The sequence below is a fragment of the Camellia sinensis genome, chromosome 14, assembly GCF_055761805.1.
Source record: "Camellia sinensis isolate YWXY chromosome 14, ASM5576180v1, whole genome shotgun sequence".
Classification (NCBI taxonomy): domain Eukaryota; kingdom Viridiplantae; phylum Streptophyta; class Magnoliopsida; order Ericales; family Theaceae; genus Camellia; species Camellia sinensis.
In genome coordinates, this window is record NC_138974.1 from 21479225 (window position 1) to 21501699 (window position 22475).

The window sequence follows — 22475 nt, forward strand, 5'->3', positions numbered from 1 at the left end:
ATCCCTGTTGCTATTGCCTAATTCCGCCGCTGCCGCCGCCGCCGCCGGCGATGGAAAGAGAAGTACACTCACAAATTGTGTTATATATATGAAAAATATTATTTAAGTTAGTGTTTTATATTATGCAAAAACTTGATAATTAGTTAGAATATTCTTCAATCTACTTAAAACCGCTCAAACCACAATTTACAAATCTGTCAATCCGCTAATCTGCCATTCGATTTATAATTTTACTCTCAAACTGTCCGAACCGCATCGCACCGCGCACATCCTTGCCCACAATGGTATGGGAAAAGACTTGAGAGTAGAGAGAACCATTGTTAGTGTTGAAAAATCAAAAATTTATGCCAAAATCAGAAAAGAAAACTCTCAAAATTTCTATTTTGGGTTTTGAATATAAAAAGTCCAAATCTATACTCTAAAACTGTAGATCTATATTTTAAGTGTAGATTTATAATTTAAAAGTGTAAAATGAATCACCAAAACGTAGTCGAAGCAACGCCAGAAATCACCTAGAGTCTCTCTGGACCTCTACTAACTCATCTTTATATAATATCAAATAAAAAAAATAATATCTTTTATAGTTGAGTTCTCATAAAATTTTAATATTTAAATCCTAGATATAAATATAGGCAAGTGCATTTTCTTTTCTTTATTTTTTTAAAAACCAAGTAAATTACACCTGCATATATGCATATAATGTCAACATGTACATAATATACAATTAATATTCATGACATACCAAAGCCACAAAATATTTTCAAATCTAACTCGCTTAAGAATTCATAATGACCCTTTTTTTTGGGAGGAATTCTTCACCTAATTGTATAAGCATAAATATCAATTCCAAATATTAAAAAATAAAAAAAATATGGATCAGGTCGTAGCACTAGCATTCAAATCCATTTTCATTAAAAATAAAACTGAATTTCTGTTGATTAGAATAATGTCTAGATAACATAAATTACTGCCTATGCTGCAGCAAATTTTGCTTTTAAAAGGAAAAATAAAATACAAACCCTGAAGGATAATACAAAGCTAAGTACAACTCTAAATATGAAACCAAAGGTGTGTCCGAAGACGCCATGCTGCTACAGAAACAAACACAACCCTAATTTTGAATCCGTGACAACAAACCCATCAGTTGGGCAGGCAGATCATATTTGGTACTACTAAGAACACACAGCCAGACCCTTCTTTCAAACTAAAATCAGAAATAAAGAATATATCATGCTTCTCATTCCCGGGGACGAGCATCCCATAGAGAGCTAAGAGCTCGAAGCCGAGAGAAATAATCATTTATAGCAAGCAAGGCACGAGCAGATTGGCGGGTTGTCAATACACGGTGCAATTGTTGCAATGTTTGTTGCCGTAGATTGTCAGCCTGAATATTAATCAACATTTGGTCTTACATAACTCACATATTTATCAACAAAGATCAATTGGAGAGAGACAGACAGACAGACAGACAGACAGACAGGTAGAGAGAAAGTGAGGGGAGAAAAGCTGAACTTGCTCACTAAAATGAAATTAACAATTGTTTTTCAAAAAAAATACCTGCCGAATGAAGCCCTCAAGAGTTCCTAGTTTTCCCATTGCCATGGCCATTTGTCCCATGTAGTTTGCAACATTACCAGATGAACCAGAAGGGCCAAGAGATCCGGCCAACGTCTCAGCCAAGGATTGCTGCAATGCCTCCATTCCTTGGGACAAAGCATCTTCTGCCTGTAGGGATGATTCCTGCAATTTGGTGATGCCCAACAACTGCTGCTCTGTCAAAGGCTCCAGCTGATTTATAAGCAGCTACAACCATGTAGGTTTAAATTTAGAACCAAAAACATAAAAAATAAAAAAGATGCATGAAATATTAGCAATAGGAAATGATCGAACCAATGGACAAAGGTGAGAAAAAAAATTCACACGTTACCTAGCATGTAAGCAGACATACCTGTCAAAGTAAAAATGAACTTAAATTGTGCTACTAAGTAGATACCCTGATCAGGAAATGAAGCAAAACCACAAATAGCAGCGGGCATAGGGTTTCCCGAGAGCATGTATTTTGAAGATTTTCATAGAATTTGACTAAATTGGCCAGACCTATTATAAATTTAAATTAGTTCTATACCATTAGTACACACAAAGAAGACAGATCAAGAACTTAAAAAACATCAAAACTTCTAGAGTCTCAAATAGCTCTTTACATTTTATCTTATAAGTGAGAAATTGCTTCAGAAGAATTTAGTGTCTCTGATGTATAATTGATTGATCCAATAGATGCTAAAATGTGGGATTAAGCATCCACAACTCCTACACAGTAATTATGGAATGAAATCAAGCACCACATCTAGAATAGCTTGCTTACCTTATAAATTGAAACTGCCCTAAAAAGTACACCAATAAAATTTGGTGAGAGGGAGAGAGAGAGCTTACCTTGTAAAATTTTGCAGATTTGTAATCAACAAAAAAATAATAAGAAGAAAGAAACAAGGAAATTGAACCAAAATGATTAAATGTACAAGCCAAGAACAGATCCTAAAGAAAAGGAAAGCCATCTTTCACGAATATAAAGGTAAGAAACACACGTGCAAAAAAAACAAAAAAAAACGAAAAAAAAAAAAGAAAAAAGAAAAAGGAAAAAAAGCATTACTTCTAATATTTGTTTTTGGCCTCTGTCCTTATTCTATCATTTCTAAAGTAAGGCAACACTTGCCCAAGATCGTTATGTATTGCATTGAATGCATCAAGGTGTGCTGGTGATGTCCAATGTAGACTGCAGCAAAGAACAAATAAATTAATTGAAATTTTGTGAATTCAACAAAATGTTTATACTATTTTTAGACCTTCATTTCATGTTCAGTGTGCTAGCCTTAAAATTGAAACTTCCATTTGGACCACATCTAAAATTTGTGAGGCTCGACCTAACTTAACTCCAAGGCTAAGATTGTATTTGTTTCACACATCCACACACACATAAACAAATAAATATATGTATTGAATTTATCTACAGAATATAAGATCATATGCATTGATTTCTATACAGTGGGCTCTTCTATTCCTCCCATGTATCCATGTCCACCAGATATGACAACGGTAAGAATATGTAATGTGTGCGACCCTAATACCTAAATTAGACACTTGGATCTTATCATTTTTTATTGATGTTTGAAGAACTCACATCTGACAGTAAAGAAAATTTTCTAGTCTCTTCCATGCATGGAGATAGAAATCCCTCCTTTGAAGGGGGTGCGAAGATGCATTTTGTATTCTCTTGTAGTTTGGGGGTATTGTTGTACTTTTGTTACATTTTAGTAATCAGGGTTTTATTTATATTTGTTTAGTGTTAATCAACGTTGTATGAGGGTTAATGGAATTATACCTTCTCTCTCTATATTGCGTTTTATATCAGTAATATTACCGATATATACAACAACATATCTTCTATATGATATATATATATATATATATATTCAGCCACTAGCGGCATAGATTTGCACAAAAAAATCACCATAAAAACGCAACAAATTTTAAAAGCCAACCTAAGAAGCAGTAGTGGCATTAGTAATAAAACTAAAATAACAACACCAGCAATGACAATAATAATAATGAGATTAATTGAGTTTATCTGTATGCGTTGTTGTTGAGAGAGAGAGAGAGAGATGAGATGCGGTTCTCACCTTAAGTAGTTCAGATGAACGGAATCCACCAAGCCACAAAAAGCACCTCTCTGCAGGTGTTTTCCACATGCCTGACAATATATGGAAGACATCAGCCTTGGCAGCATCACCTTTTATCCTGAAAATGTCATCATAGTGAGCCAAGATCCCATCCACAATTATGCGAAGTTCACCATCACCCGCATGGGAGTTGACAGCTCCCCTCAGCTCATTGACTCGTCGGATGTGCTCTTCCAGCCACCGTGCATATTCTACATCAAATGCCTGGGCTCCTACAAAATAATGGCCTCAAATAGCTCAATCTTCACTTTAAGGCGGAAAGCTAGAATGAAACAAAATTTGGACCCACAAGTCAGGCTCTAAAAATCTATGTTATGAGTAGTGTTCATGAATGGGATAAATAAACATATGCATGCATTTTCAGAATATTTAGATAAAGCGCGTATGACAGAATCCATGGGACAAACATCCTCCATCAGTGCACCTTAAATGCTATGTTTGGTAGGAAGGGGGGAAATAGGAGAGAAAGGCACGAAAGAGTATCCTTTCACTTTTGGGACTTTGACATCTTCTTGTTACTCTGTCAAATGCACATCTCCTTTCTCATTGATCAACAAATTTCACTTGATCTTCATAACCCCTTTGAGAAATTTGAAGTATCTCCTAAAACATCGGTTAATAATTTGTCCAAAGTTGCTTTGATATAAACCATCTGCTCTAATATTTGCTCATTCAAATCTATCATTTGCTTATAAATTCGCCTTATTTCTTGTTGGCCTTGAGCAAGGACTTCAACCTCTAATTCATTCAGAATTGGTCATCATGGTAAGAGTTTTTTAAAAAGCTGGAAGGGTTTGACTTAAATTAGTATGTTGAACTAGGTTGACTTGATTTAGAATGGCTGGAATGGTTTCAATTGGAAGTTTGGGCTGGTCTAAGTGGATATGGGCTGGATCAAGGATTATTATAAAAAGGGTTTTGGGCTTTTTCGGTACTGTTGAATAGTAAGATGGGATGGACCAAATCTTGGTTAAGTGAGTTGGTTTAAGTCTATGTTACTAGAAAACACTTATACCCTAGCGATTTACGTGTTGATACACATGTTCCAAAACATGGTTACACTGTCGTTCCAAAATGGTAAATTCAGTGATCCGAAGTGATCCCAAAAAATTTTTCCAATATATTTCTTTAAATGTTACCTTAGGAGAAAAAAAATCAAATATACGAACTAAAATCTTAGGTGACTTGAGTTTTGACAAGATAAAAAAATAAAAAAATGGATCATGATTTTCATAGAAATACCTTAAATTCTTAAGTGTAATATATATAAATCTACTCTTATCGTATCACATTTTAGAGCATATAGCGTACCATATTCCTATTCCCGTTCCTTTTCCATGTACCGGAACGATCCATGTTCTAGGTAACATAGGTTTAAGTTAAGGTTCTAAAAGTTGGATGGGTTGAGGCTTTGCTCATGGGTTGGGTCAAGACTCAACGGCTCAAGAAGATGGGTCAATTTCTTGTGTGATGGGTCAAGCTAATGGTCAATATAATCCTTGATTTAGCGATCTATAGTGACTTCCTCAAGCAACTGAAGATCAATGTACAACGACGATGGATCACATACAGAGAGAGAAGAAAGTTGTACAATATTAGCTTACCTTAATTTGGGTGAGACCATGTTTATTTATAATCAATGATACATAGGAAAAATGAATTAAATAATTACACAATTAAATCTTAAAAATCAAATCTCTAAATAACGGTAATTTATAGAAATCACAGGATCTCCTAAATATACAATATTATGTATTCCAACACTCCCCCTCAAGCTGGATCAAAGATGTCAACCAAACCCAGCTTGTCAATTGAAGATCGAAGTAGGGATGGTCCGACAGATTTGGTGAAAATGTTGGCAATCTGATCAGAAGATGGAACAAATGAGGGACATTCAATGCCAGCTTGAACCTTTTCCCAGATGAAATAAATATCAACTTCAATATGGTTAGTACGCTCATGAAGTACAGAGTCGGAGGCAAGTAAGATGGCAGACTTATTGTCACAAAATAGCTTGGAGGAATTATTCTCCTCAAAGCCTAACTCAGTAAGAATGGACCGAAGCCATAGTAACTCACATGTCCCATGAGCCATGGTTCGGTACTCAACCTCAGCAGATGATCAAGAAACAACTGCTTGTTTTTTGCTTTTCCATGACAGAAGATGGGTACCAAGGAAAGTGCATACCCCAGAAGTGGAACGTCTGTCAGTCAATGAACTTGCATAGTCTGCATTAGTAAAAAAGACAATCCTGTCTAAATTCCACTATTGAAGAATAAATCCAAACCTGGACATGACTTGAGATATCTCAAGAGATGGTGAACAACATCAAGGTAAGCAGTACGAGATGAATACATAAACTGACTAACCACACTCACAACAAATGTCAAATATGGTCATGTATTAGTCAAATAGATCAAACATCCTACCTATCTCTGGTAGCAAGATGGATCAAAAAGCAACTCACCAGACTCAGCTGAAAGTTTCAGATTTGGATCCATAGGAGCAGATGCAGGCTTGCACCCTATCATACCGGTGTCCCGAAGAAGATCCAAAGTATACTTCCGTTGGGACAATGATATCCCACTGCGAGAATGAGCTACTTCAATCCCCAAGAAATATTTGAGAGGACCCAAGTCCTTGATGTCAAATACTTGACTAAGCTCCTGTTTTACCTTAGCAATACCAATGGAATCATCTCTTGTAAAGATGATATCATCCACATAGACCAACAAAATAATACATTGACCATTGGGCTGACGACGAATAAAGCATGTATGGTCGGAGTGACACTGAATAAAATCCGTGGATAGGATAACAGAGTTGAAACGATGGAACCATGCACGAGGAGATTGCTTCAAGCCATAGAGAGACTTACGCAGACGACAGACCTTGCCAGCATACTCATCTTCAACCTGAAACCCGGGTGGAGGATCTATGTAGATCGTCTCAAGTTAAGTTTCCATGTAGAAAAGCATTCTTGACAGCAAGTTGATGAAAGGGCCAAGAAGCAGAACCAACCAAGGAAATAAGCAAACGAACAGTGGTCAATTTAGCAATTGGTGCAAACGTAGCTCCAAAATCCTTTCCAGGAACCTGGGTAAAGCCCTTAGCAATAAGACGAGCCTTATATCGGTCCACAGTACGATCAGCGAAGTATTTGATAGTAAAAACCCACTTGCACCCAACAGTCGTCTCACCAGAAGGTAAAGAGACAAGATCCCAAGTGTGATTACGCTCCAAAGCAACCATTTCAATTTGCAGAGCTGCAATCCATTGGGGATTCTGGAGAGCCTCAGACACAGACCGCGAGATAGAGACCGACTTAAGCTTGCCAAGAAAAGACCGATGAGAAGCTAAAAGGGCATAATAACAAAAAAAAACTGAGAAATAGGGTGATTAGTACTACAAAACCAACCAAACCGATTAGGGGGATGGTGTTCACGGGTTGGATAACAGAAAGGAGCTGGGAAGTGAATAGTAGAGGGAGTACCTGGGCTTGAGGGCGAAGAAGATGCTGGAAGGGGCGGAGCATGAGGGCGACAAGAGTATGTAATGGCGGAGGACTGGCAGTTGCAAATACAAGCGATGATGAAGGAGCAAATGAATCAATGATAGGAACAGGGTGAGCACTCGATGACACAACAAGAGGCAACTCGAGGCGGAATCCTAAAACACAGGGTTAGAACCAAAAAATGGCATATCTTCGCAAAATGTGACATCCATAGAATGATAAAAACAACGAGACAACAACTCATAGCACCTATAGCCTTTAGAGAGAGCTGAATAGCCCAAGAAGATGCATTTAAGAAACTTGTTATCTAACTTGGTCCGAGTAGGACTACAATCCTAAACAAAACAAGTACAACCAAACACATGAGACATAAGAGGAAATAACACGGTATCTGGACGAAGTAATTGAAAAGGAGCCAACCTGTGAAGAATCCAATTAGGTGTCCGATTAATGAGGTAAACAGCAGTAAGCACAGCCATATGCCAGTAGGATTTAGGGACATTCATCCCACAAAGAAGACCTCGGACAACAGACATAATATGACGGTTTTACGTTCAGCAATCCCATTTTGTTCAGGGGTGCAAGTACAAGTGAGTTGCTGCAAAATTCCATGCTGATTAAGTTGGGAGCAAAATGCATCAGAGATGTACTTCCCCCCATTATTAGAATGAATATTGCGTACAACATTGTGGAATTGGGTTTAGATCATTTGTAGAAATTGAATAAAAAGTGGAAGCACATCATACTTCTTTTTAAGCAAATAAACCCAAGTACACCTCGAATGGTCATCTATGAAAGTCACATAATAGCGACGCCCAAAAAAAGCCAAAAGAGGAGAAAGACTCCAAATATCAGAGTAAATAAGGTCAAACATACAGGAAGTGCGATACATGCAAGGAACATAAGAAGTACGAGTATGTTTAGACAGTTCACAAACAACACAATGAAATTGATAATCCTTGCAAGCATTATTAAGTGACGGAAAAAGTAAACGTAAATAATTAAAGTTTGCATGTCTTAAGCAAGCATGCTACAAGGCTAAAGTCTAAAAAGAAAACACTTAGGAAGACGACTCAGGTAACATAGCTGCTTACAGGCTAGAAGTGGTAGGATGGAAAGGTGTTGGGTCCCCGAAGTAGTATATCCCGTTGCTCTCAAACCCCCTGCCAAAAATCTTCTTCGAAGTCAGGTCCTGTAATAAGCAATGAGTAGGTAAGAAAACAACAGCACAATCAAGGTTTTTAGCAAGGTGACTAACGGAGAGAAGATTATAAGCAAAACGGGGCACATGTAAGACAGAAGTAAGTGTAAGATCAAACGACAAGGACACATCACCCTTATGTTGGACATGTGAAATAGACCCATCAGCAAGACATACAGTCTGAGCGGTAGTAGGGACAGGAGAGGATAAACAAGAAAACCCACCTGTCAGTACCTGTAGCTAGTGTGGCAGTGGAAGGGACACTTGGAGATATGGTAGTGAATAAACCAAGTTGCTCATGAAGGCGACCAATTTGAGATTGAAGCTAATAAAGATCAACAGAATGAGTCGGCTGAGGAGTACTAGATGTGTCAGCAATAACAGTAGTATAGGGAGGGCCTGAAGAGCGTGTCCTTGCAAAGCGTTGCTTTAACTCAGGATGAAACTTGAAACACCGTGCTTGGACATGACCAATTGCGCCACAATGGTGGCAAATAACCTTGCTACTAGAAGCACAAGAACTAAACTTGGCAGCAAGAGCCATTTGATTTAAAACTAAAGGTGAAGCAGGAACGGAGGAAGGAAGCGGAGCCACCGGTTGAATCAATCGACGACGATGCTCCTCGCTGCCAAAAGTAGCAAAAGCCTCATGTAAGGATGGCATAGGTGATGTGTTCAAAATTTGAATACGAAAATACTCAAATTCAGGTTTTAAACCCATCAAAAATTGATAGGTGTGCTGGCCAGCAAGATGAGCAGACACAATAGAAGCGGCAACAGCTGGAAAATCACTCAATGGCTCATACTGTGTTAACTCCTCCCAGCTATCCAAAAAATTCGACAACGGTAAAACCCAAAGCTTCCTGAGAGACATGAGAAATATCCTGATAGAGTTCGAAAATCCTAGCATCAATATGGGCCTATGCGTTCATCTGGGTAAGAGCACTCCACAACCGAGGAATAGTATCACAGTACATGAACATATTATAGATGCGTTCTTCCATAGAGTTGAACATCCAACCAAGTAAGGTGCAATTGTCAATATCCCATTGAACCCGCTTAGGATCATCAGCGAGAGGTTGTGTCTCGGTTTCCAGAAGCCATCCAGATTCGCCTCTACCCCCAAGGTAAAGACATATAGACTGACTCCAAGCAGCAAAGTTGCGACCATTAAGCAACACACTAGTGATCCGATGAACCAGAACATGGGAGGCAAGGGAAACATCTGAACGAGGCATAATGCTCTGGGTTGGTGTAACAAAGTTAGACATTCTGAAACACCACGAAGTCGAAGTAGCGACGTCACACAAAAGATATGCTACCGAACAAACCGGTAACCCAAGTAATAAGGAACACACACAAGTTACTTACCACATTAGAAACACACAACCTTAAAAGGGTTAGAAACTAGCCCGGACCACCGTAGAAGGATGCCGAACTGCACAGAACCAGGACAAAGCCTGGTCGACTATTGTAGGAACCCCGACAGTGACTGGAAAGGACTGTCGAGGGAGAGAGAAAGGGTTTCGGGTGGTGTAAGGTGGTTGAAGGGGGCTGGGTAGGTGAGTCGGCTACTAGGAAAGGGAGGAGAGGCTGGCGGTGGTAATGGGTAGGTGCGGCTAGGGTTTCTTTGCTCTGATACCAAGAAGAAAGTTGAACAATATTGGCTTATCCTAATTTGGGTGAGACCATGTCTATTTATAATCAATGATACACAGGAAAAAAGAATTAAATAATTACACAATCAAATCTTAAAAATCAAATCCCTAAATAACTGTAATTTATAGAAATCATGGGATCTCCTAAATATACAATATTATGTATTCCAGCAGAGATCTCCTCGACAGGGATAGATTGCGATGGCCATGGTGCAAGGCAGTGACACCGCAATGAGGTGAAACGCAACAAAATTGGGGACCTCCCTATTGCTGATTAGTTTGAACAAGCTTAAAAAGTGATGCAAAAGGTCATGACAGAGAAGGGTTTTCCAGTGACAGGAGTTGACAAGTTTTGTCGTCTTCTACAAGCTAGGGTCACAATGAAGAGGGTTTGTCAATCAATCAAGGTAAGACTCTAATGCCAAATTGATGTAGAACGGGGAGGGAGGGAGAAAGAAAGAAAGAAAGAAAGGGGAGAGGAAGAATACAAGGACGACATCTGTGTTCTCTAATCACAACGGTCACATCCTTAACACTCAATATTATTAATACAAAGCTAAAATCTTCAATGTGAAAACCTAATATTTATAGACCACTAGTGCTAATCAAATTGGAAAACTAAATCCTAATATAATTTGAAAAGCAAAGACTCTTAATAAGACTCAATTAAATTAGGAAACTATAGAGGCTACTAACCATAAACTTACAAAATTGTAATGCCAAAATTTGGTGTGTTCCAGTTCTGCATCACTACTCCTTCAAGATTGTATCAACCCCTAACAGAACAAGCCAAGATCGAAGATTGTGTAACATTGTCACTTCAAGACCCTGTCTGGCTACGACTTTTTTAGCCACTTTTTGGCATTTTAACCAAAACAATCTTGACCATTTGGCCACTGCTTTTTCAGCCGACATTTGTTAAAAAAACAACTTTTTAAACAAGATTCATCTCTGTTTGGCAACTGCTTAAAAAGGCACACAACAACCAAAAAATTAAAAAAAAAAAAAACTGTCTTTAGTGAAATTTAAAATTTGAGTTCATTTTTTTGTCAAACTTTTCAAGTCCTTCTAAAGGATCTAAACAGTAAAGATTAAAATTAACAAAACAAAAAATCTTGAAAGAATCACTAAAGACAAAAAAAAGGGCAGAAAAATGACATCAACTTAAATAATTTTTAAAAAGAAGGTAGCTTTTTTAGTATTTGCCTAACGCATAACCTTTTTTAGCAATAACTTTAGCTTTTTTTTAAAAAAAAAAAAAAAAAAAAGCTACTGAAAAAGCAATTGTCAAACCCAACCTAAGAAAAGAAGTTTAGCATAACCAAACTTACCCATTGCATAGGTGCTCAGGAGAAACATACTTTGTCAAACAACTAGTTCAAGCACTTGCCTCTTCTTAATTAGGAATGGGAAATGTTTAAAATAAGGGCAAGGTCAGGATGGGTTAGGTAGCGTTACGGGTGCCCTCACTATACCCACCTCTTGGCATACCAACCCAACATACACATTCCTATCTACAATGTGAGTTCTCTATTATGTAACAGTTGTCCTGCACATTCATCCTTCATAAACCAAAAAGCACAATAGTTCCATCAGAAAAAGAAAAATATAAGATTGTCTAAAAATAAGACAAGTAAAATCATATTCACTGTGTTTGGTTTGAGTTTTCTGGATTAAGTTTTTTGAAAACTGAGTTTTTTGATTTTCGTATTTTTTTGTTTTTAGTGAATATTTAATTTTAAACATTTTTTTTTACTTTTTTAGATGCACCTTACTTAGATGTGTCTAAAAAGTAAAAAAATTGTAAAAAAATATTTTAAAAAATTAAGAAATACATAAAAATACAAAAAATGTACTAAATTCTTGTATTTTTTTTGTATTTTTGGTATTTAGTGAATTTTTAAAAGATTTTTTTTACAATTTTTTTACTTTTTAGGTGTATTTATGTTAAGTGTGTCTAAAAAGTAAAAAATTTGCATAAAATATTAAAAAAATTCAGTAAAAACAAAAAAACACGGAAAATAAGAGTGTAGAATTTTCTGAAAACTGTTTTTAAAAAATGGGAACCAAGCAAAGTGATTATCGCTCAGTCAGCTGGTCCTTACAGATGCTAGATCTTTGAGTTGGCAATATTTTATGGAGAAGGAGGCACAATCTACATGAGCCAATCTTGTCTCCACAAAAGTCAGCTCTGCCAAAAAACTCAATAAAAGCAATACAAGAAGGAGCTCATCTAAATCTAATCCAGTGAGCTCATCTAAATCTAATCCAATCACAAATATAACGTCTATTTCCTTTCTCAACTATGACCAAACCACATTCTAGATTGTTAAAGGGCAATTGTTATGGTGGCATCCTTGAAAAAACAGATTGTTAGAGAGTTTGAGAACATTAAATCCACTGGGCAAAAGATCCAATATCAAATACAAAAAAAAGGATTTTGACCCATTTTTCATATTTTCATCCTTTGTTTACAAAAAAGTGGGGGAGGAGGGAATAATAAATCAAACTTCGTAAGGGAGGGGCGAAGGAGAATTGCAGATTTATCCAGAAGATTTCTATGAATGCAATAATAGGATAATTTTTAACATGGCCATTGTGCATCAGATGCAGGCTTCAAGTCCCAGTTGGATCATGGGTGTGAGTTTCTTGCATATTACAAAGGAAAAAAAATATGATAATGATTGCTATTGAATAAAAAGTATAAGTGGATCAGATTCCAATATAAAGTCAGAAGGAATTGATTATGCACCAGATCGAGTTCATCAACTGCACAAATAGATTGTTATAATCCTATATTTTACTATATCATCACAGAAGTTAAAACAATACAAGATTTCAGGTTTCACTTAGGAACTTCTCATCAAAAACATATACACGCTATAAGCAGATTGAATGTTCTGAGAAGATAGTATATTACCATTTCCACTCATTGATTGAGATTGATCTCCTGAACTTGAAATGAAGATGCCCTTCAGCAAAGGAAAAAGAAAAACAAAACATTAGAAACAGACAAAAATTAAAAAAGGTTTTGGAAATAGAAACAGACACCAAGAAGTGGTCAGATCAAACCTGCTGACGAGCTCGTTGGAGCTCTTGTTCAAGTTGTGTAAGCTTCATTCTGCTGCTCTCTAGTTGTTGAACATAAGCCTAAAAAATGCAAAACTTTTGCATCAAAATGCAACTCTATGCAAAACTTTGACACGGCATTTCAAAGAAACAATTGCATGAAGGTAGAACACCTCAAGATGAAAGCATATTGTGCACACACTAAGCCTTCTATTATTATTATTGCAAATTGGTAATTCTCCGTAGGCACACACTCACAGAAACAAATAAAGATAAAATAAAATAAAATAAACCAATCCCGTCACTGCCAACGCCGGATGAGACGGGAGATGCAACTAGGCTAACAAGCCCGCAGTGCAGTGTTATGTCTCCTGGGTACACATCATGTACACCATTATCACTAGGGCTAGTTAGCCCAGTCATATCTCCTGCCTATCCCCACGGATGATGACAGGGTTGGAGGCCTGCTAGAGGCTCTGGGGTTTTGGGAAGAATGAACCCTGCCTATGAATTGGGATTTAAACTTCTCCTACTAAGTTCAAGTGGTATAAAAGCCGGAAGTGAAAAAAATGTTGCAAGCCATCAAGGACTAACGAATCAAGATCGAGAAAACAAAGTTTTTCAATCACTGACTCAAATCCTCCAATAAGGTAAACCTATACGTATACAGATATTTTTATTAACCTATACGTATTAAAATAATTTTATTAACCAATATGCAACATAATTGCATAAAACAATTAAACAAACATTTATTATTTTTTCTACCTCTCTAATGTAGAAAATAAAGCTAGACAAATAAATGTATCCATACATATTCTTCATTCAACTATTATTTCGCTCTTTTATGCTTTTTTTTTCTTTACAATTAATTATTTTTCCTAAATTTGAAAGTATTGTTACATCCTCGAACTGTGGCAGCATTGAATGATGTCAAATATTTTTTCTACTTAAAAATAATAATAAACACAGAAAAGACTGGAAACTTCTGGATGTGCTCATCCTATTTGAAGGGTGCTGGACATTGTTTGAGAAGTGTCAACCAAGTGTTTGAAATTACAAAATGTAGTTCTTATATTGTGCAGGTGTCCAAGAGGTGTTAAAAAAGCAGATAGGAGTGTCATATAAGGGTCTGAGTCTGACAAATGTCCGGCAGACAAAGTTTCCCTGAAGAATTGCCTCAGCTTCTTGGGCAAGAACTCACTACAGAATGGGAGAATGATTTCCTAGGTTCAAAAGTATCCATAACAATTCTTCAACCAATACAACTGATATTAATTTCCTTGGTGAATATAATATCAGGATCAGCCTTAAGTCAATGAATTCCTTCACTATTTTTCTCTTTCTAGTAGACCCCAAACCCTTGCAGAATCCATAACAAATTCTTTCCTGAGGGATTAATTCCACGACTTTTATCACTCGTGTAAAGAAACAGTTGTGATTAATACCAGACTGCAGATTCCCTGCTCTTTAAATTCCATGTTCTTCCTCACATGATGTAAAACTGTAATCAGAATTAAAGCCACACCTACCATCTTCCTCTTCAACCCTTGGCTCCACCAAATAAAACTCTAAATACTTCACCAATTGGTAATTTCTCTATTCCTCTATCCAACTCTAACCTCCCGCTCTTGCACTTAAACCCTTCTCCTATACAATCTATCCCTTTTAGTCTGGGAAGCCACCAAACACTGTGACAACACAGAAGAATCAGCCCTCTTTAGGAGGTAATTGGACTGTGCTCTCTTTGAAGCTCTTCATATGCTTCTAGGGTCGGTGTCAATAAAGTGATAAACCAGCAGAGCAACCACAATCAAATCATCAAACACTAAAAAACAAAAAAAACAACGCCCAATTAGTACACATTAATGTGTGTTTGGGAGGGAAAAGATTGAGTACACACCTAACCTTTAGCATAATGCACAAAGTGGTGGCCCCAAGACTTGAAACCACAAATCATCAAACACTGTTAAAAAAAAAAAAAAAAAAAAAACACCACAAAATCTTACCTGGGACCTTTTGGAAACAGAGATTGAGAGTGGACTATAAATAAACTTATGATTTGATGGACCAAATGCAAGAAAGTACCGCCTCTTGATTTAGTTTTGGTTAACTGATCCTCTTTGTTTTCTCCCTTAGCCCTCCACCGTTATGTGTTGAGCCTGCTCCATAGTTTTGATTCCCATTGGTTTGAGAGGAGACATTCTCGGTAAATAACCCTATACCATCTAAATTCTCCTATCTGTCAACTAATTCTGCTCTCATAACAACAGAAGGCTGATAACTTTGGAGTACCATTGTCTAATGTCTTTGAATGAGCTTTAATGCTTCTTCTTTTTTCCTGTGCATTTACACTTATTCTTCCCTTTAATATTGTTCATAGATCTGGCGTTGTACATCTTTCTTTGGGAATCTCATTGATTATACAACCAAAAAGAGAAAAAAAAAAAAGAACAAAGAAAATATCAGGTGAAACTTAGATTGAGTGACAAACTAGGAAGCATGGATGTGGGTGCGGGTACAGATGTAGGTACCTCAATACCACAAAACCTCTGTTATCAGAATCTTACGATTCACGATTCGATTCGCAATTTTTGCAAAATCAATACGAATTTATGGGTGAATCTATTTTGGAAGTGAATCTTTAGTAAATTACACGATTCACAATCGATTCAAAATTCGATTCACTTTTTACGATTCAAGCAATTTTTGAAATTATTGTCTCCGACATATTTTCAACTCTTTTTTTCTCCATCTTTTTAGTGAAAATGACATAATATAGCTTCTAATAACATTTAATATCAAAATAACTAACATATATACATGATTTGTTATTATTTTAGAGATCATGGAGTTTTTAATAGGATCCAATCAGATTCAGTCAGATCCAACATATTATTAACCTTTCTTCTCATTTTTTTTTCCCTTTAAAAAATCATAATATATTTTTTAAGGATGTTTAAGATTAAAGTTACACTATGAATTATCTATTGTTGTTTTATTAAATTAAATATAATTGAATATTACATGTGTGAGGCCAGTTATACCTTTTTAAAATGTTTTGGGTTTTAAAATAAAAAATTCGAAATAATTCTTTCTTATTATTTGCTCACTGTTACTTAAAAATGTATATATGCTTATTGCCCAAATATCAATATCGTTGTCAATTACTATTACTTTGGAAATTCATAATTTGTCTATTTTTTTATTATCTTTATTAAGAATGGTTAATAAAAAATATCTATAAAAAAAAAAAAAAAAAAAGAGTAAGATGGTGATCTTACATAGGAACTTTCGTTAACTTCTTACCTATTAAACCACGTGATTATCATTCAAAATAACATTTTTATTGATTTAAGTCTAAATATTTCATATTCATAAGATATTTAACATCTAAATGTGTAGATATATGTTTTTAAGTAATTCAGAAAAAGTGACCGAATCTTTACGATTCACGATTCGATTCGATTCTCGATTCGGTACGAGGCCATTTCGATTCATGATACGAATCCCGATTTGACAACTATGCACAAAACCGAAAAATGTAGGATGTGGCTACGGAATAAAAAGTATATTTCTATAATTTGTCGTAGTACATCACATATAAGAATTAAAAAATCACATATAAAAAATAATTAAAGTATTTTTAAAGTGATAAAAAAAAAAAGGAACCCTACAATTTTTTTTTTATATTTTTTATAGTTAAAAAAATACCCTATATTTAAAAGCGGTACTTACATGTAGATTATAATAAGTGGACTTGTTATCTAATAAGTCCTATGGGAAAAAATTATCAAAAAAAAAGTCACTAATTGTAAGTTTTAATGATAATTTATAAAAATCATGACAAAAAAAAGTCACTAATTGTCAATTTATAGCGACATATATAAAAAATTATCACAAAAAATTTATTTTTAGCGACAATTTTACCAAGACTTCTTTTCAATAGGACTTGATGCGAATTAAGGCCAACTATTATGACCTATTGGTAGTTTACCCTATTTAAAATAGGCACAATATGATTTTTTAGTACACTTACGTTTTTAAAAAATTACATTTACGGCCTGAAGTACACACAAAAGCATCCAAAACGTACCCATCCCATACCTGAGTTGTACCCATCCCGTACCTGAGTTGTACCCAAAGTATTTCGAGTACCCTTATCGAATAAGTACCCAATACATACAACAATATTTTTGGAGCAGCCATGCTTTGTAGGTGACAAAACAAACATGTTTACGAAGAATTTGCTCAACAATTAAAAAACTAAATGCATATGAAAGCTTAACAGTTAGGAAAGCTTTGTTTAGAACTTCAAAATATTAGAATAAGCACATATACACACTAAGTAATAAATTATTATTATTTTTAAAAAATTATTGACTCTGAAATGTTGAAATTCAACCACATTAGTTTATTCTGGGTACACTTCTGGACGTAAAATATTAAACTTGGCTCATGCCAGCTAGCTTTGGTACATGTGTCACATTTCAATATTGTATCATCCTTGCTTCTGCTAGGGTGTTTTACTTCTTTCAGATAGAAAAGATAAGGATAATTTTGTCCATCTATTTAAAGGATGATCTGTCATTTGCACTCACATCAACCAACTTTTACAATAAAGTATATGTGCCAAATCATATGTTACACATTGACTAAGTTCTTGCATTAAAACAAATATAATTAAATGGCTAGCCTGCCAAATAAATTAATTGGAACAAATGCAATTCATAAATATCACTTTAGGTATGTGTTTGTCAGGCTCATGAACATGCATAAGCTTGAACATAAGTAGCCGAGTTTGGCTTCTAGTTTTGTGTCACTAAAGTTTGCAATGGCTTCTCCATGTAATTATGCATTGAAAACTAAATTCTTTAAATAAGCAGAGCACTAGTCTAAAAATGAAAAATTTATCTATTATGGCTCTGTGCTTTTAATTATACAGAGCACTCATAAGTCATAACAGCAAATTAAAGATCAAAATAAAAGTTTTAAGACTTTATCTGTTGAATCTGAATATTTCCTTTTCCCTAAAATATATGTTAATTTATCAAAATGTGATCAATCAATTCAAAAATAAATTAATGAAATCATCATTATTCAAATTAAAAATAAACTGATTTGAATGAGAAGTTCTTTTAGAAATTTATATCTTCCAAAAAGTTTGTGATGAGAGACCTTCTCACAGAAAAGGTCAAGAATCACTAACTTTTATTAAAAGTAGCATATTCTGACAAGGACATTGTTGGGGATCAAGATGAAGACATGTGTAATGAGCGCAGGAGATGTCAATCAAGAGACTAGAATTTTGGACATTTAATTAATAGGACTTAGTTTCCATTTTTATTTATTTCCTGTTACTCTTTTTTTCTAATTTCCTTATTGATTATGGAAAGTCATCCACATGTATATATGGGATTGTGAAAGGAAACCATTACTTTGAATGAATGAAAACTGAGAGATAATACATCTTTTGAAAACCCTAAAGTTGTTATTCTGCCATTCGTCTTCTTGGTTCTACACCATTTGGTATCAGAGCAAGACCTAATAATGCATATTTACTTGATTTGCCTTGAAAAATGAAAATTAGTCTGGTTTTCAATGTTGATGATCAAGGCACTTTTGAGCCTCCCACTCTGTGGTCAAGTTTGCTTAGAGGACTTTCTTTTCTGTCACTGCTAGGTTTTTATTCTTGTCCTCCACGACCTCCCTAGTTTCATGATGATCAGATTGATGAAGTCATCAAACATAAAAAAATGTCGGTGCTTCTAATGGTGGTTACTATCACTATCTTGTGAGATGGAAGAATCGCTCTAACACTAATGACAAATGGATCACCAAAAATGAGTTTCGTCAACTTGACCTCGTGCCTTTGGAGTATTATCTTAGTCATTAATCTTGAGAGGAGTCCTTTTTAGTTGCAGAAAAATGATGGGGATTAAGTAAAGGGAAGAATGAAGACATATGTGAGGAGCATGAGGCGTCGATCGAGAGAATGAACACTAGATTGTACTCTCGCTTGCCTGTTCCACACTCACCTTGGAAAGACCTTAGCATGGATTTTGTCCTTAGATTACCTAAAACAGCTAGATGTCATGATTCTATTCTAGTGGTAGTGACAGGTTTTCTAAGATAGCCCGCTTTATTCCTTGCAAAACAATTGAAGCGTCACATGTTGCTAAATTGTTTTTCAGGGAGGTTGTTAGATTACATGAGTTAGCTACCTCCACTGTGTCTAATAGAGATTTCAAGTTTGTTAGTTATTTTTTGAAGACACCCTGGAAATTGTTTGGTACTACTTAAAAGTTTCCTTCAACTTTTTACCCCCAAACTGACATACACACTGAGTTGTTAACAGAAATTTGGGTGATTTGCTTAAATGCATTGTGGGTGACAAACCAGGAAACTAGCATTTAGTATTACCAACTACGAAGTTCTCTTATAACAGTTCAGTCAATTGGTCTACGGGTAAAAGTCCTTCTGAGATTGTTCATGGTATGCTCCCTCACCAACCAATTGACCTTATCTAATTGCCTCTAGATGCCTCTAGATGCCCGTCCCTCTGAATCTGCTGAATCATTTGTCAAACACATTCATAACTTACGTGCCAAAATTAGAAGGAAAATTACCATGAGTAACAAACATTATAAATTTGTTGCTGACATGCATCATAGGATACTAGAATTTAATGAAAGGCACTATGTTATGGTTTTTGTACACCCTAAGCATTATCTTGAACATTCTTTCAAAAAGCTTCATGCTCAAGCCACTGGACCTTTTCATATCATTCACAAACTTGGACGTAATGCATATTTTGCTTTCACATATGAATATTAATCATGTTTTCAATGTTAAGGATTGGTTTCCTACTGTGACACTTTTGAGCCTCCCACTTTGTGGGTAGGTTTGCCTACAAAATTTTCTTCTGTGTCAATGCTGATTTATGTTCCTCATTCTCCACGACGTCCACAGTTTCATGTGATCAGATTGATGAAGTCTTGGACACTCAAGACGGTGTGTCTAATGATGGTTATCATTGCTATCTTGTGAGCTCAAGGAACCACAACACCGATGACACATGGATCACCAATGAAGAGTTCCATTGACTTGATCCCTCACTTTTGGAGCATTATCTCAATCATTACTTTCCGGAGGAGAGTCCTTTTAACTATACGGAGAAATGACGGGGATCAAGGAAAGAGGCGAATGAAGACATGTGATGTAGAAGACGTCAGAATTTCAGGAATTTAATTAATAAGATTTAGTTTCCATTTTTATTTATTTCCAGTTTTTGTTTTTGTTTTTTTCTAATTTCTTTACTTGTTATGGAAAGCCATCTACATATATATATGGGATTGTGTAAAGGAACAGTTACTTCTGGATGAATATATATTGAGATAGTTTATGGAAACCCTAGAGTGGTTATTATGTTGGTCGTCTTCTCGGTTCTACATCAGACATTGCACAGGGGAACTTGAATGCAACAAATTCATAGTACGTTGTAAATGTCAGGATAAATTTCGCTCTGCCCTTACATATCAACACGTCCACATTTTTCTTGATGTCGTATCAGGTTCTTTAATGTCAAAATAACACACATTATGTGCGTAATCACCAATCAAGGAAGTTTTGTTGGAGAATGAAATTTGACAACATTTCAAAGAAAGTGTGATCTACCTACAAGAAAAAGAAGAACAAGAAGATAATGAGAAGAAAATAATCCAAGTGTCCAGGGAACCTACTTTTTTCCTTAAACGGCTCTTTCTTGCAGCTTCGCGATTTTGAGCAAGCCTACGAAGTGTCTGCATAATTAATAGTTAAGCAAACAAATCAAAAAGAAGAAATAGAATCAAATCAAATGTCAAACATATAATTCAATCAAACTAATTTAACCTTTTGATCCCTTGACTTGTCACTGGCATCAGAAGTAACAATGGCTTGAGATTGATCACTTTGAAACTGTACCCACAAATGTCAATTATCAGCATACAACATCAAAAGACCCATAAAGAAAGAAAAACATAAACAACTCAAACAAAAAGGGTTGGAGGAATCACCCTCAAATTCTTGTCATCAGTATCGCCATCGGTTGAAGTATCAGTCCTCGGACTGATATCCTCCATTTTGGACTCTCCACAATTCTCAAGATCACACAATTATATAAACCAGGTTTCAATGCCAACTCTTCTGTGGTGTCAATGAATCAGACCCCAGTTCACTAGCAGATGTATATAGAAAATCACTTACTCAACTGAGATTACTTATATCTAGCTTTGACTTGTTAAACTATAATCATATGCAAAAGATGTATTTATATCCAACACACCCACAAATTAATTTTTATTTATTTATTTTTTTTTTTATCAAAATCAAATTAAAACTTGAGATTAAGCTAGCAAGAGATTCATGGCATCACTTATATATCTAAACCCAAATCTATAATGATGTTGTAAATAAAAAGAGAAAATGCCCTTTGATTTGCAGAACTGAAATTGAAACTCAACACCTTCAAAGTTTTGATTTTTTTTTTTTTTTTTTGGAGAATTGAAAAAAACTTACAGTGGATGATGAGAGAAGGAGCAAAGCAAGGCATTCAGGGGCAATACTGGGTAAACATTTTTGTGCAAAAACACAGCTTTCACATCACTGTTTGTTTGTGAGGTTTGATTGTTGTTTGAGTTGAATAGCAGCCGCCACTAGAATTGGACCAAAACAGGGAACCCTTGAAAATCGAAGAGGAGAGAGAGAGAGAGAAATCAGAGAAGGAGGCTGACGAGTCTTCTTTCAGTTTGAGAAGCTCTTGAAGATCGACAACGAGGAGGACACCGCCAATTTTGACTTTCGGTCTTGGCTTTTTCATGCGGTTCGTACGGTTATCCTACCTACTCCTTATTTTATATGGACAAACATGTAAAATCCACCATTAAATTCTACTACCTCGAGATCGTAAAATATTAGTCAATTTGGGAAAATCAACTATTTATTTTTATTTTTTTATAGTTTATTAATTTTTTAAAATTATTTTTTGATAATATGTTTATTTAAAAATATTAATTTTCATAATTATACATTTTGTATTGTTAATGAATTTAAAAAAATAATAAAATAAAAAATTCATATTATTTTTATCTTCAATTTTTTAAAATAAATTAATATTTTAAAATAATAAAAAATAGAATAAAAAATTAATTTTTAAAACGGAGAGAGTATACCATATTTTTGCCTCGTTTGAAAATTAGGAATTGTTTAAGAATAAGTTATGAGTAATTTTTATTTTTCACAAAAAAATAATATAATGT

At 35.3% G+C, this 22475-nt stretch overlaps 1 protein-coding gene across 2 annotated transcripts; it reads right to left on the minus strand.

The window, feature by feature from the left end:
* Nucleotides 1-890: 890 nt before the first annotated feature.
* Nucleotides 891-22098, minus strand: LOC114308255 (transcription factor TGA2.2). Of its 2 annotated transcripts, none has more exons than XM_028253807.2 (9): nt 21736-22098; nt 21234-21394; nt 21070-21135; nt 20919-20978; nt 13180-13257; nt 13028-13079; nt 3675-3946; nt 1558-1803; nt 891-1384 (listed from the first exon to the last, which is right to left on the minus strand). In XM_028253807.2, the coding sequence occupies exons 2-9, from the start codon at nt 21297-21299 to the stop codon at nt 1238-1240; spliced, it is 987 nt and encodes a 328-aa protein (XP_028109608.2). In that variant the 5' UTR covers nt 21300-21394; nt 21736-22098; the 3' UTR covers nt 891-1237. The 2 variants fall into 2 exon arrangements, with proteins under 2 accessions (XP_028109608.2, XP_082761759.1); XM_082905633.1 differs by having other exon boundaries at nt 21234-21363; nt 21736-22006.
* Between the last annotated feature and the right edge of the window lie 377 nt (nt 22099-22475).